Genomic DNA, 12,775 nt, shown 5'->3' with positions numbered 1-12,775 from the left:
CACCACTTGTACCACAGCAGCCAGGGGAGAGGCTCACACTCATTTATCAAACACACGCCATGTCCTGCGAGCTTCCCCTCCCTCCCTCCCTCCCTGCAATGCAAATACGACTGTTTGGATGTGCAACGACAGCCCCAGAGTGGAACAGATGAATGCAAAGCCCCATGTGTGGAGAGGCTCTTCCATATCTTACACGTGTGCTCTTACACATGAATGTAGGCACAGACACTGGGCACACACGGACATAGACATTACCAACACATGTATTCAAACTCAAACACAATGTGTCTCCGGTTCAGCGCACAGCTCGGCCTCTTTCCTGGGGGGGGGGGGGACCCACCAGCCTATCAGAGCTCAGAGAGGGGCTGAATGGAGGGTCCACACCACAGCAGGCCGGTTTCACCATATCTCCATTATGTCCGCAGGAGATGAAAAGAGAGGAACGGGCAGATTTTTTTTTTTACCTGAGAGAGAAGTTCTGGGATGAAGGACAAGTGGAGAGGCTCCTTTCACACGTCTTAAGTACTCATTTGAATGGGAGAGCGAGGGTGTCTGGGTGTGTGTGTGTGTGTGTGTTTGGATGAAAAGCAGAACAGGGGTTGAATAGTTGCTGTATTTGGGTCAGGGCTGTCCTCAGACCATGTGAATGGAGTGAATTAGGCACATGTACAGACCCACAGCAAGAGGGTTAAAAGTATGTTAATCACGAAAAAAACGAATGCTCAGGTATCAAATCGGTCCACTTCCCTGCTGCTTTTAGCATTTCTGTGGGATTCCCCCCCCCCCCCCGCCCGCCCTTTCAGTCTCTCTTCTCCTCTCCTCTGAGCTGGACTCAAAAATGTAATCGAAAAATCCGAAGTGGAAAAGAAGAAAGCACGGGTTAAAAGGAGGGAGGCAGATGGGCCTCGGTTTGCTAATGACTGATAAAGTGGGAAAGTGAATAAAAGATGAGTTTGCTAGCAGGTGGATAAAAAGATGCATAAACAGCCGGGCTGGGATTGTCTGTACACCATTAAATATGGATGCAGTCCTCAAGACCCAGGGCTAAATAACAGCATTTCCACAGATGTGCTGGAGGTGCTGCTAAATACACAAATCATTCTCTCTCACACACACACACACACACACACACACACAGACACACACACACACACACCGCCCACCTGCAAGTATCCTCTCAGTAAAACACACAAGAAATGGTCAGAGTGGGGAATATTTTGACAGTGTGTTCTTTAAATTCATGCACACCACTGCCTCCTGTGGAAGCATTTACACACATGCATGCATTCAAAAACATACACACCACGACACAGTGCACTGTCATCTGCACCGTGATCAGGAGACACTCTGCAACTGTCTCCCCTTCGTCCCTGCTGAACCCTGTGTGTCTTATTCAGACACGTCCGGTATTCCCCTCATTCACACCTGCACACACACACACACACACACACGCACACACACACACAGAGGGGAGAGCAGCTGCCTGGACCTCTATGACAGATGCGTCGGTGTGATCCTCCGCATGCTTACTCAGTTTTCATCCCCCGGCCACGTCACCAATGGGACATGACGACAGCCGCACTTTCACCTCAGATGAAGCATAGCAGCAGCCAAACAAAAGACACACGCCCACACAAGAGCGTGCACGCAACAAATACACACTGCTATTATAAACAGAGTGTGTGCAAGCCACGCTCTGTCATGACCGAGATCTGCAGATATTAAACGTGTATGCTTTTAGTCTTTTGGGGGGTTAGGACATGAATATACGTTAATAATGTCGGCTTTGAATATTTGAGTTCAGGAACAAATTAGTCACTCCACGTATCGGTTTCACATCAGTCACATGAATATGAGGCTGTCTCCTGATGCATTGTCATGACAACAATGATACCCAATGTGCATGCCTGTGGAACAACTACACATGAATTAAACATTGTCTTCGTTATGAGTCATTGTGATTATAATGATAAATTGTAATTTACTTTTGAGATCTGGAAAAATTTGACAAATGTTCAGGCAAACATGAAATTGATCATCTTTGTTGTTTATGAACAAACACCTGCAAAGCTGACTTGAATGGCACACCACTGCCAACAGTCCCCTCAGATTCAAACCCTTAAATCTCACACACTCACAGATATCAGTCCCCTAAATGTGCTTTATATCTTTAATCCGATCCATACAAATTAAGATAATTGAAAAAAGATCTTCATATTTTAATTGACCAAAAAAAATGTTTTCAGAATGTAATGAATTTAAAATTTGAGACAAAATTGCAAGGAAAGTGTGTTATCATGTCAAATTATCCACTGACTAACAAAATACAAAACCTGAGTATAAATGTATTGTAGTTGTTTTGTATTGTAGAAAAACTACTACTGAAAAACTACTTGCCTGGATGACATGAACCCTGAACCCTTCCTGCACGAATGTGTCTGTGAACAAAAACAGCAGGTCGGCACGTAACAGTCATATTTGTTGTTTATTAGCATAACATGTCGTCTTTGTATCTAATAAATATCAAAATGTCGAGGGAAAAAGAAGTTTGATTACAGTACATTCCATTTGCAGAGGAGCCGAGTCCAACCTACGTGAATTCAAAACAGTAGATCTGTCGGCCCGGGGGTCATGACCTTTGTCCTGGTTCAGGATTGCATCGGTGAACACCACGACCTCAGGAACAACAGCATCATTTACTGCCGCCCCGCACTCTTGCATTTGTTGAGGTAAAAAAATACATATTTACTATTGATACATTCATAGAAATATAAAAGCATCTTCATTTCCTTATTGTGCTTTTATGTGGGGATATTGCCTTTGCTCTGAACCGCCGAGAAAATTGATCTCAGCAGCTGGTAAACCAGGGTGACGATCGGGGGGGAAACGGGCCTGGGTTGTTGAATTGTGAAACCAGATCTCTTATTGGTGGTTTACTCCAGGCCACATCGCCACATGGGGCTCACACGCTGCTCCTAAAATTACCCAGTTGTTTAAACGTAGCCGGCGTCCAATAAATATGCATCAGTCAATGCAGGATTCAGTCGCTAAAGGGCGAACTGTGTTTTCCTCTAAATAGGTAAGATAAATGGCAAGCTGGATTTCCACAGGGGTGACATGCAGCATGTTAATGTGTGTCTACAGGCACTACTTCAAAAGGCTCGGAAAGGCATGCAGAGAGAAGGAGGGAGAGAGGGGGAGAGAGAGAGAGAGAGAGAGAGAGAGAGAGAGAGAGAGAGAGAGTATGGACAGAGAGACGGTGGAAACGAGAAGCAGTCCCCTTGCTCAGTGTGACAGACGACAGCAGGGGCTTCGCTGCCCGAGGCGTAACATGCCCCCACTCTCCCCCCACCCCCTACCACTTCCATAACACACTTCTTCCACCCACCCACACCCCACCCTTCCACCCCCCCCCTCCCCCTCTTTCCTGAGGGCCAGCGGTAAAGAGCACAATACGTCCCATCTCTCTCCTCACACCATCCTGCGCCGCCAGTACAACCAGCCGCAGCCAGCCGCAACCAGCCATGCATTGATCCACGCGATCCAGTGCGTCAGGGCTGAGTGGCAAGGAGAGATGGGTTAAAAGAAGATGAGATGGCAGGGATAAGGGGGTTGGGGGTGGGAGGCTGTTAACTGCCCCAACCCCCCACCCCCCTCCCTCCTTGTTTCCAAACGCCATCATCCAGGATGCTTTCTCCTCCTCTTGGACAACCCACTCGACCCTACACCATCTCTAGCCGGGAGCAAGAAATGAGACGACAGAAAGAACTCTCTCCACCGTTCCCCCCACTCCTCCATTATGGCATGTTGCTCTATTGACGAGCCTCAAGGTGGCGGGGGGCAGGGGGTTGGAAGTGAGCAGCACCCAGAGACCCTCAGCTCCGCAGCAGAACCAACACCCCTATATCTCGTCTTACAATACACGTTTCTATTAAAGGTAAAGCTAACACACCTAATCCTTCTGTACTGGTTTTCATGCAACTGGACTTTTATAGACGTGCCTTTAAAACAAAAGGAATCTGAGTTGCATCCCTGCAAATGTCCTGCAGTGATGTGAGGGGGATCCCAGTTGATCAGTTCAGGAACTTATCATAGAAAGTGTCTCCTGCAGAGTCCAAAGTCGAGGGCTGCTACAAACCCCTGTTGGGCTTGTGATAGCCCCCCTCTAGTCCAGTTTGAGGAGAACACCCAGCGCTCTGATGGGGGCCCTCATCTCCTCCGTCCTGCAGAGGCGGCCTGTGACCCCTTGACCTGAGGGAGCCGCAAGCTCCATCTCTGTGGTGGGAAATCTCCGGCGAGCTGAAGGGGGAGGAAGGCATGTGAGGCTGCAACTGAAGGATTGACGAGACGGGGGTCGGAGGCGGGGTTGAGCTGGGGAGGGCCGAGTACTCCAGCTGGAGATCCTGGGGCCTGTGCACGAGGGAGTCCATGTGGCACATCACACTGTGTTGGTGGGGCACTGTGAGCGGAGAGGAAGGCAGGGACAGGGGCGTGTCTGTCCACATGGAGGCAGTCTGAGGGGGTGAAGGGTGAGGGTGGTGCGGATGGGACAGGTATGCGCACTGTGTGGGCGAGCGGTGCGACAGGCAGTCGACTGAAGGTGCTGGCACTGATGACATGAGGGTCTCCATGAGATGAGCCATTCTCTTCATGACTTGTCCGAGGTCGGCCACTTCCTTCCCCAGGGAGCTCACCTGTAGACGGAAACACAAAGTATCAGTAACTTTAAACTGGAAAAAATGCCTCAACATGATGGATGTGTAGAATACAAATCCAAATTCAGGCACACAAGAAAAATAAAAGACGTATAATATTGGTTAACACCCATATTTGAACACACACCAGTAGGTTCCACACAATGTACTTAGTATTAGTTCACATTAGACCAAAAGGGGGTGTTTTACCAAATGAAGAATTACACACTAACCCCTGAATCCACACATCTTGGTATATCACATGCAGACAGCTGTCTATTATGCGTCTACATGAAACGTCCATGTGTTAAAAACAACAGTCGACAGGCCCGCTGCTGTTCCTATGGTTCACTGTCGACCTGAAATGTTTTCTTTCTAGCGTCATTCAAGTGGAACAGATGGAAAATGGTGGAAAATTCCACAGTTCTCTTTCTATGCAAAAACATATTCAATAATTTCTGTTCAGTGAGTTTGAGGCCTCACAGAGATTCAGCAGGACATATGTATATTCTGCGGCTCCTCCATTCTGCGTGACAAAGTGTCCTTGGGCAAAACCCTGAACACCCGTGGATGCACTGTATGAATGTGTGTGTGAATGGGTGAACTGTACTGTAAAGCACTTTGAGTGGTCATCAAGACTATAGAGAAGTCAATATAAATTCGGAATATTTACCATATAATACAAACGGCTGAATCATATTAACTTCCGATGGATTTTCAATTTGGAACAACAATGGATGTCGATTTTGTCCACATAACTTGAAAAGGAAATATTGCTAAGGGATCTCTTCAATGATTTTACCCAAACACACACGAGTGTGTTAAGCCTTTTGTGGCTCTATATGAAACAATGTGATAAACAGGTTGGATCTGAAGACTCAGAACTCTTATCCTTGTCAGAGCTACATTAGCTGTTGAAGCTCTGCATCTGCCGGCCTTTATTTGAAATATACAAAAAAAGGTTACAGGAGGGTAGTATGTGTACAGGAGGAATTCTAGCAGCAAGCAATATCGGATTCAGTGACAAAAACGGGGGGAAATGATTGCAAGCTAACCTCCACCTGACAGTAATATTTATGATTAGGATATCTATTGCGGAAATCGGGTAAAGTTAAGTCCCTCGTCCAGGCCTGGGTGTCTTCCAACTCTGAGACTGAGGATTCTAAATGCCCCTCGTTGCTTGAGGCACAGTTTGACTCTGACACCATCTCCTGCATTCAAATCAATGTCCTCTATGTGCTCAGGGCAAAAATTATGATGGTGAGAGAATGGCGGGGGGGGGGGGGGGGGGGGGGGGGGGGGCGTCTCCTTCACTATAGACTGTCAATTTAAGCTTTCCAATATTATTTTAAATAAGCTGAACCGATGCATTTGGAGTTTTGAAAGGTTGTGTCCCTCCCTCCTATGTCTCACAGTGTTTTGTTCCACAGCTTGTTCCAGTTCTGGGCCCTGCACACATGAGCCCTGCTGGAGTAATCTGTGGACGCGTCAGTGGTGGCTGACCTCCAGTCAGTACTGGAAAGAGGTTATAAAGGATGTGTCAGACTTTGTTTTTCCTCTTTTCCACTACCACTCTTTATAATAAAACACAATTACAATTGTAGCCAGGCTGTATTTAGTCTGTTCCATTATCTTGTGGTTGAACCTTGTGCGTTAAGCTATTGGTACTTGGGCCATGTCATAAAACACATATGTGCATAGAGACAAGAGGTCTATCCCTATTTAAAAGTCATCATATCTTACTAAATTTTAAATCTACTAAAATATTATTATAAATAAATAAGTAAGTTACTTCACACGTCACAGCATACTGGGCTTGTACACATTGACACCAAAACATTAGACTTCTTGTTAGACTTTTATGTGTGTGTGTGTGTGTGTGTGTGTGTGTGTGTGCGTGTGTGTGTGTGTATTTGTCAGCCAACCAGGTCAGTTAAAATTGCAGGGCAGAGAAAAACCGACATCCGCCCACTTTTCTGAGCACCGAAACACCAATTAAGTATAAAGACCCCAGAAATACTGAAGGCAATTTAATAACATCTTCATAAGAAAGCAATGAATGAAGTGTTTCATAATGGGGCCATTAGGGAAAAGCAGCTTTTCAAAAGCTGCACGAAGAGCAGAGCTGGGCACAGAGCGGCAGGTAAGAAAACATAAGTAAAGAAGTAAAGAGTGAGTAAATATATACTGGTTTTCTATTTTTTATTGCTTTTCCTATGTATGTTGTATTTATTGCGTTTTTATGTTATTGGGTTTTTATGTTTCTATGTTCATTGTATGCACCAATTACCAGAGCAAATTCCTTGTAGGTGTAAACCTACTTGGCAATAAAATACTTCTGATTCTGATCTGATTCTGATATAAACCTGCTGGTACAACTCACAGGATATTGACTTATCAATCACTTATTATCAATTATCCCATTTCTGCAGATTTAAACAAATTAAATTAAGGATATTTTAAAGACCTTTATATGACCATAATAATATAAATTTAAGATCTATTTAAAGTACGACATATGAAGGAATATCAGAGTGCCAGAATCTCCGAAAAAAATGAGGTGAGGTAGCAGAGCAGAGAATAAGGACCCAGTCAAATTTACACTTATGTGAAGTTCCTCGCCACAGGAAGCCAATGTTTTTTTTTGCTTCCTTGCTTGCACAGATTTGAGGTGAAGGTTCGCCACTGATACATTTACATATGTGTGACCGTGTCCTAATCCTCCAAACACCACGATATCTTTCAAACTACGGGCACAGACAGGAGGTATCCACCGTCTTTCCCACAGTCGAGCAGAGATAAATTCGGTCCGGGGTATTTGTAGCTCCGGGTTTGTCTCGTTTGTAGTTTTATTGCAGTGTGCTGATATCAAATATCGGTGAGAAGAGACACGGAGACATAACAAACGATGCATGTCGGCAAAATATAAAGAAAAGTCGAGAATAGTAGGGTTAAATAAACGTGAACATAATTATGACCCACCCAAGTACGTTATATTTTAATAAACATCAAACTCTGGCTTAAATTCAATAATTTAACTTCAGACTTTTTAAAGCCCAGCAGAAGCCGTGTAATTAGGATTGCAATATCCTGTCTATGCCTACAACTCTCAACACGGAGTGGCAGTTGTGTTGTTGTCCTTTCTGGTAGGAAAACACTTCACCAGGAACAAAAAGGCCCGGGTTATGCAGTACAGTACATAACTAATTTGGTATCTTCAGGTCAGCCAAAATGTTGGGTCACAGTGTTCTTGCCCCCCCCCCCCCCCCCCCCCCCCTTCAGCAGACCAAAGTTCTGAATAAAGTCAGAACACAGCATGACATCCCCCCGCTGAATTCAAATATATATCCATATATGAATATACATGAAGAAGACAGACAAAGATTTCAAGAGCGTTTTGGTGATAAGAACAGACACTGCTGTCGATTTGCATTAAACTAAATCATGTGAGCTCTGCAGCGGATATAATACATTACTTCCTGTCTCTGCCAGCAGAATTAGTTGCGTCAGAGCAGAGAAGCCCCCCCACTGGGTTGTGCATGTGTGAAAGGCAAACTGCTGCAACTACGGCTTGGGAGAGGGTGGGAACAGGGATAGGGCAGGACTACTGACCTCCCTGTGCCTGTAACAGGTGCAGAACTTAAATACAATTATTTAGAAATAAAACAAATTGGAGAAACGTACATGTAATTGTACTTTATGTAACGTTGATCTTTCGTACAGGGTCCTGATCAGTAGTTCTAGGTGAGCAAAATGTTCTCTCGCCTCTTTCTCCCTTCCCTGAGGGACTGACATAAGCCTGGATGTAAACTCTGGCTCTGGTAAAAATAGAGAAGCTGAGAGCGACAGGACAGTCCAATCCGACACGCTGTCAACAGGATTCCAGTACTCACACCTCAGAGAGAACCATCGCACAAACCAGCAGCACAACCCACTGCAGCCACAGGTACACAGTGTCATTAAAGTATCAAGTAGATATAGTTTGTATAATGATGATTATACTAAGCTTGTAGTATTTGATTTTTGTTGATGACTCTTCATTTACTGAGGTCGGTCATCACTGCTGTGCTTGGATGTGTGTAATGGCTTTGTATTTGTGTGTGCATGTTTCATTCTCAAGTGTGTCTGTTGTTGTGTTTCTTTAGCGTCTTCTCATAATTATAAGAGCAATTACTCTGAACATTCAGGAACTGGTTCCATTGGTCCAGCTCTCCCGTGTGATGGTACATTATGATTTCCATGACACGGTGCAGACGTCGCCATGGTAAGGCCTCACTTCAGTCCTGTTGATGCATTATTCATCTCCCACTAGAATAAACCCTTACACACGCACAGACGTCACCTCGGAGTCAAAGGTGAGAGATCACAGGTCACACAATTTGAGACTCATTAATATGTATCCGCTTCGGTGTGGTTCTGGACAGAATCAGCACAGAAAGGAAGTTTTCGGTTCAAAAGGCTTCACCTCTGAACGACTGAAATTCATGTTCTTCTGTTTGGAGGTGCAAACAGAGCTGAGACAGAAAAAGTGAGAACTGCACACCATGTTTTTTAAGAGTAGATCTCAAGAGTGTTGTGGAATATATGGGCCAAGTCGAAGAAAAGAAAATCTGGATTTCGAGAGTAAAGTTGGAACTTTAGGCTACGTGTCATTTCAGAGGAGGAATATCATGACATCATCCTGTCGCCTAAATGAGAAATATGAAGCATCTTGTTAAGTTTATATATTAACGTGGATGTCAGCACTTTGAAATGATTGTAATAGAAACTGAGTCTATTCGAAGAAAATAGACTCAGTTTAAAAAACACACATATATGAAGGAAATTGCCTTTTGAGTGGGGGAGGAAATGTTTTGTAGTGGTTAAGAGGAAGGTTGTCATTGGTTTCTTATATGGATGTGTTTGGTTCAAGATTTTGTCTCCAGAAGGAGGGAAAATCTGGAAAAAATGGGTTCTAATCCTTCTTTTTCCCTTTATTCTTGTAAAATAATGAGTTTCCTCTAAATAACGACTTTATTTTCTTAATATTAGGACTTTATTTGATTAATGTTATGATTTTATTCATAAGTTTCAGAGTTCTTTATCTCCAACATGGCCCTTATACTCCTGCGACTCTTGATATTTGATTAAAAAAAAGTGTCCTATTGTTGTTAGTTATTGTAGCTATCGGCCTATTCTGCATTGCACTACATGAAGTGACCACTATAAATAACTTACCGACAGCAAATGTCCACGCAAATTCAAATAAATTTATGAGTTTTCATTAACAATTAATAATGTTCACACATGTTAGCTTTCATGTGACAGGTTACATATAATGTCCTCATTTGTCAGCTGCGCATGTGACCGTGGGGAGCAGAGAGGGTTTAACCCCCCCTCTTCATCTCCTACGGTGATCGGAGTGGATGGATGCACGTCAGGATTAACAATCTACAAGACCCCGCTGAGAGACTTCCTGTCAAACAGCGGTCCCCCACAGGGACGGAGAAAGGCCAGCGAGGCCAGCGTTTATGACCGTGAAGGTGTCGTGCCACCATCTTCACACTCTCTTTATCCTTTCCCTTTTTTTGCCCTTTGTGACATCCGCCCTTTCTCCTCCTCCTCTCTGCATTGCTCTTGTCTCGTCGCTCTTTAGAATGAACATCCTACAGACTGTGGCTCAGTGGGAGATGTGGAAGTAAAACAAGAAAAACTGGATTTCCTGAGCGCACATTTTAATTTTTTTCTTGGTTCATTACATTTCTCAATCCCATCACCGGCATGCTGACATGGCCATGTGTTCCGAGCCCACCTGTCTCCCATCACACACAAACCACAGACACACAGTTCGTTCTACCTGCTGGTCAAGATGTCGCAGTTGCCCCCTGGTCTCTTCGGCTTTTGCTGCTAATTCTGCCGTGCTGATCTGCAGCATATCTGTGACACAAATTAGCGAGTTACAAATCACTTCCAGGCCTCGGACAAGAAGTACAAATTTGCACCCAGCAGGTATTGCATGGAGGCAGCTGATAAATCTTTCTGAGCATCCACAGAAAATGTTAAATTCCATAAATCATGCTCGATGTATAGAAAGCTCTGCAAGGCTCAGGATGTGAACATTTCTCACTATGCAGGATTTGGCAGGTTTGAGGTAAATGTGTCATATTTGAGAGGTAAGCTGCAGAGTGGTGTTGGATGGGAGGACCTGTGGCAGACGCTGAGGCACTGGTTGGTTCACTGACAGGACCGCCTTGGATGGTGGAGAAGGAGAAGGCCAGGGAGCTCACGGTCCCCTCACTGTCTTCTGTACCGTCCACAATCCTGCAACAGGAAGAAAAGATTCTGATGTATTATTGGATCCTCTATGAACAACATTGAAATATAATATATTGGTAATTTGTACACTACATGTGTGACAAAATAAACCCACCATCCATTGCAGCACAGCTTATGAATTAGCACATTTAATTTAGTTTGTTTAATCCGTGCAAACAAAAGTAGTTGTTGGCCCCTGTTACCAGTCTTTGACTTGGATGACACATTTTCACTTCCTCCCACTATCCAGTAAGGAAAGTATTTTTACAAATATATTTACATTTTTAATATTAGTTTTTTGTCCAATTTATTCCTTTCCTCCCTCTACATATGAAGCGACTTGGTCATGTGATCTGTGTGGTGAGTAAAGTTTGGCCAATCTGAGACCCTCGTAGCTGAACTCCAATCCATTACTGAGCACAAAAAACTCTAACCTCTGTTTCACTTCTACTAAGTTCAGTAAAGTAAACAACAGGAGGACACACAAATATTGTTCCTCACTTTTTGTCTCAGACCATGTTTTGCACGAGAGGCTCTGTGCAGAATAATGACCAAAATAGACACAGCGGCGCACGGAGACACAGGCCTACACAGGTAGACAGACAAATCAATGGGGATCGAACTCACCTGGGGCTGAGGTTGGAAGGGTCTAAAGTGGTCAGAGTAATTTCCTGGATCTTGCTCCGTAAGCTCCTGGAGCTCTGTACCGCGGTCCTCTGGCTGGGTCCGCTCAGCAGAGACCGGGCACTGGCGTCCCTGAGGTTCACAGCTCGGTTCCGCTCTGATGAAGGAGACACAGATGGGGCCCTGTCTTCCTCCTCATCCTCCTCATCGTCTTCGTGTTCCTCCTGAGCCTCGATGATGGACGGATAACCCTGCACCACTTGGCCGTTCCTTCTCACCCCTGACTGGAAAATACGAGAGAAATTGTTGCAAGCAGCAGTTCACCTGAGATTTCAGGACATTTTCAAACTTGGCATTGGAGTGTGGAGAACTTTTGCAGGTTATATAACTATGAAGAAAAAAAAGCAGAGAGCTGGCATGGAATTAAATCTATTCATTTTGAGTTGAGTCATCTGAAGAATCAGCCTTGATGATGTCAATGGAAATTTGCTTGAATGCGACTTTTTCAAAAATAAAATAAAAAATGGCGTCAAATGTTGCTCTTCTCCCTTTTTTCCCTGATTTCTCTACAGAGGCTGAAGCTTTTTTTGTTCAATCACGACCCTGGAACCAACAGAAGGACTATTTATCATATTTATATATATATATATATATATATATATGCACTGATGACTTGTAACTGTAAGGAGCACAACACTCGGGCGGATTTAAGGGCAATAGCATTGACCGAAAAGCCCCAGGCTGCAAATGTTACCTGCAGAAAAAGAAACAAAATGAGTGAGCTCTGAGACGTGTCCTCATTTGTCCAAGGTCTGCACTTGTGCTGAAATGCTGTGAAGCTTACCAGCTGCAGGATTAGGATACAATGAGGTAATGGGTGGTATAAGGTTGAAAATAAGCTATTGATCTGTGGCCTCTGACCCCCAGTTCACTCGAAGGAAAATAAAACCAGCGTGTGGTTAATGGCGCCGCTCAGCTTGATTGATTTTGCTGTAAAATATCTGACTGCAGTTTATTTTGTTTGTGTAGATTCTCAACAATGAAAGGATGCGGAGCATTTCATCGCCCCTCTGTTCTGGTTTAGCCTTGATTTAATGATTGTCACCTCATTTCTGTTCAGCATTACCTCCCCTCCTTCAACCTGCCTACCAAAGGAAACAAAC

At 44.3% G+C, this 12,775-nt stretch overlaps 1 protein-coding gene across 1 annotated transcript in view; it reads right to left on the bottom strand.

Annotated features, from left to right (window-relative positions):
* Positions 1 to 4,130: 4,130 nt before the first annotated feature.
* kcnh8 (potassium voltage-gated channel, subfamily H (eag-related), member 8) overlaps positions 4,131 to 12,775 on the bottom strand; it is a 45,994-nt gene continuing 37,349 nt past the window's right edge. Inside the window, exons 13-16 of the mRNA XM_053446919.1 lie at positions 11,616 to 11,896; positions 10,879 to 10,994; positions 10,531 to 10,610; positions 4,131 to 4,694 (exon numbers count right to left, since the gene is read on the bottom strand). Coding sequence (XP_053302894.1) covers positions 4,131 to 4,694; positions 10,531 to 10,610; positions 10,879 to 10,994; positions 11,616 to 11,896 — 1,041 coding nt within the window. The remainder of the gene's footprint in view (positions 4,695 to 10,530; positions 10,611 to 10,878; positions 10,995 to 11,615; positions 11,897 to 12,775) is intronic.

This window comes from Pleuronectes platessa, chromosome 18 (assembly GCF_947347685.1).
Source record: "Pleuronectes platessa chromosome 18, fPlePla1.1, whole genome shotgun sequence".
Taxonomy (NCBI): Eukaryota; Metazoa; Chordata; class Actinopteri; order Pleuronectiformes; family Pleuronectidae; genus Pleuronectes; species Pleuronectes platessa.
This window is presented reverse-complemented; position numbering and strand designations above follow the sequence as displayed.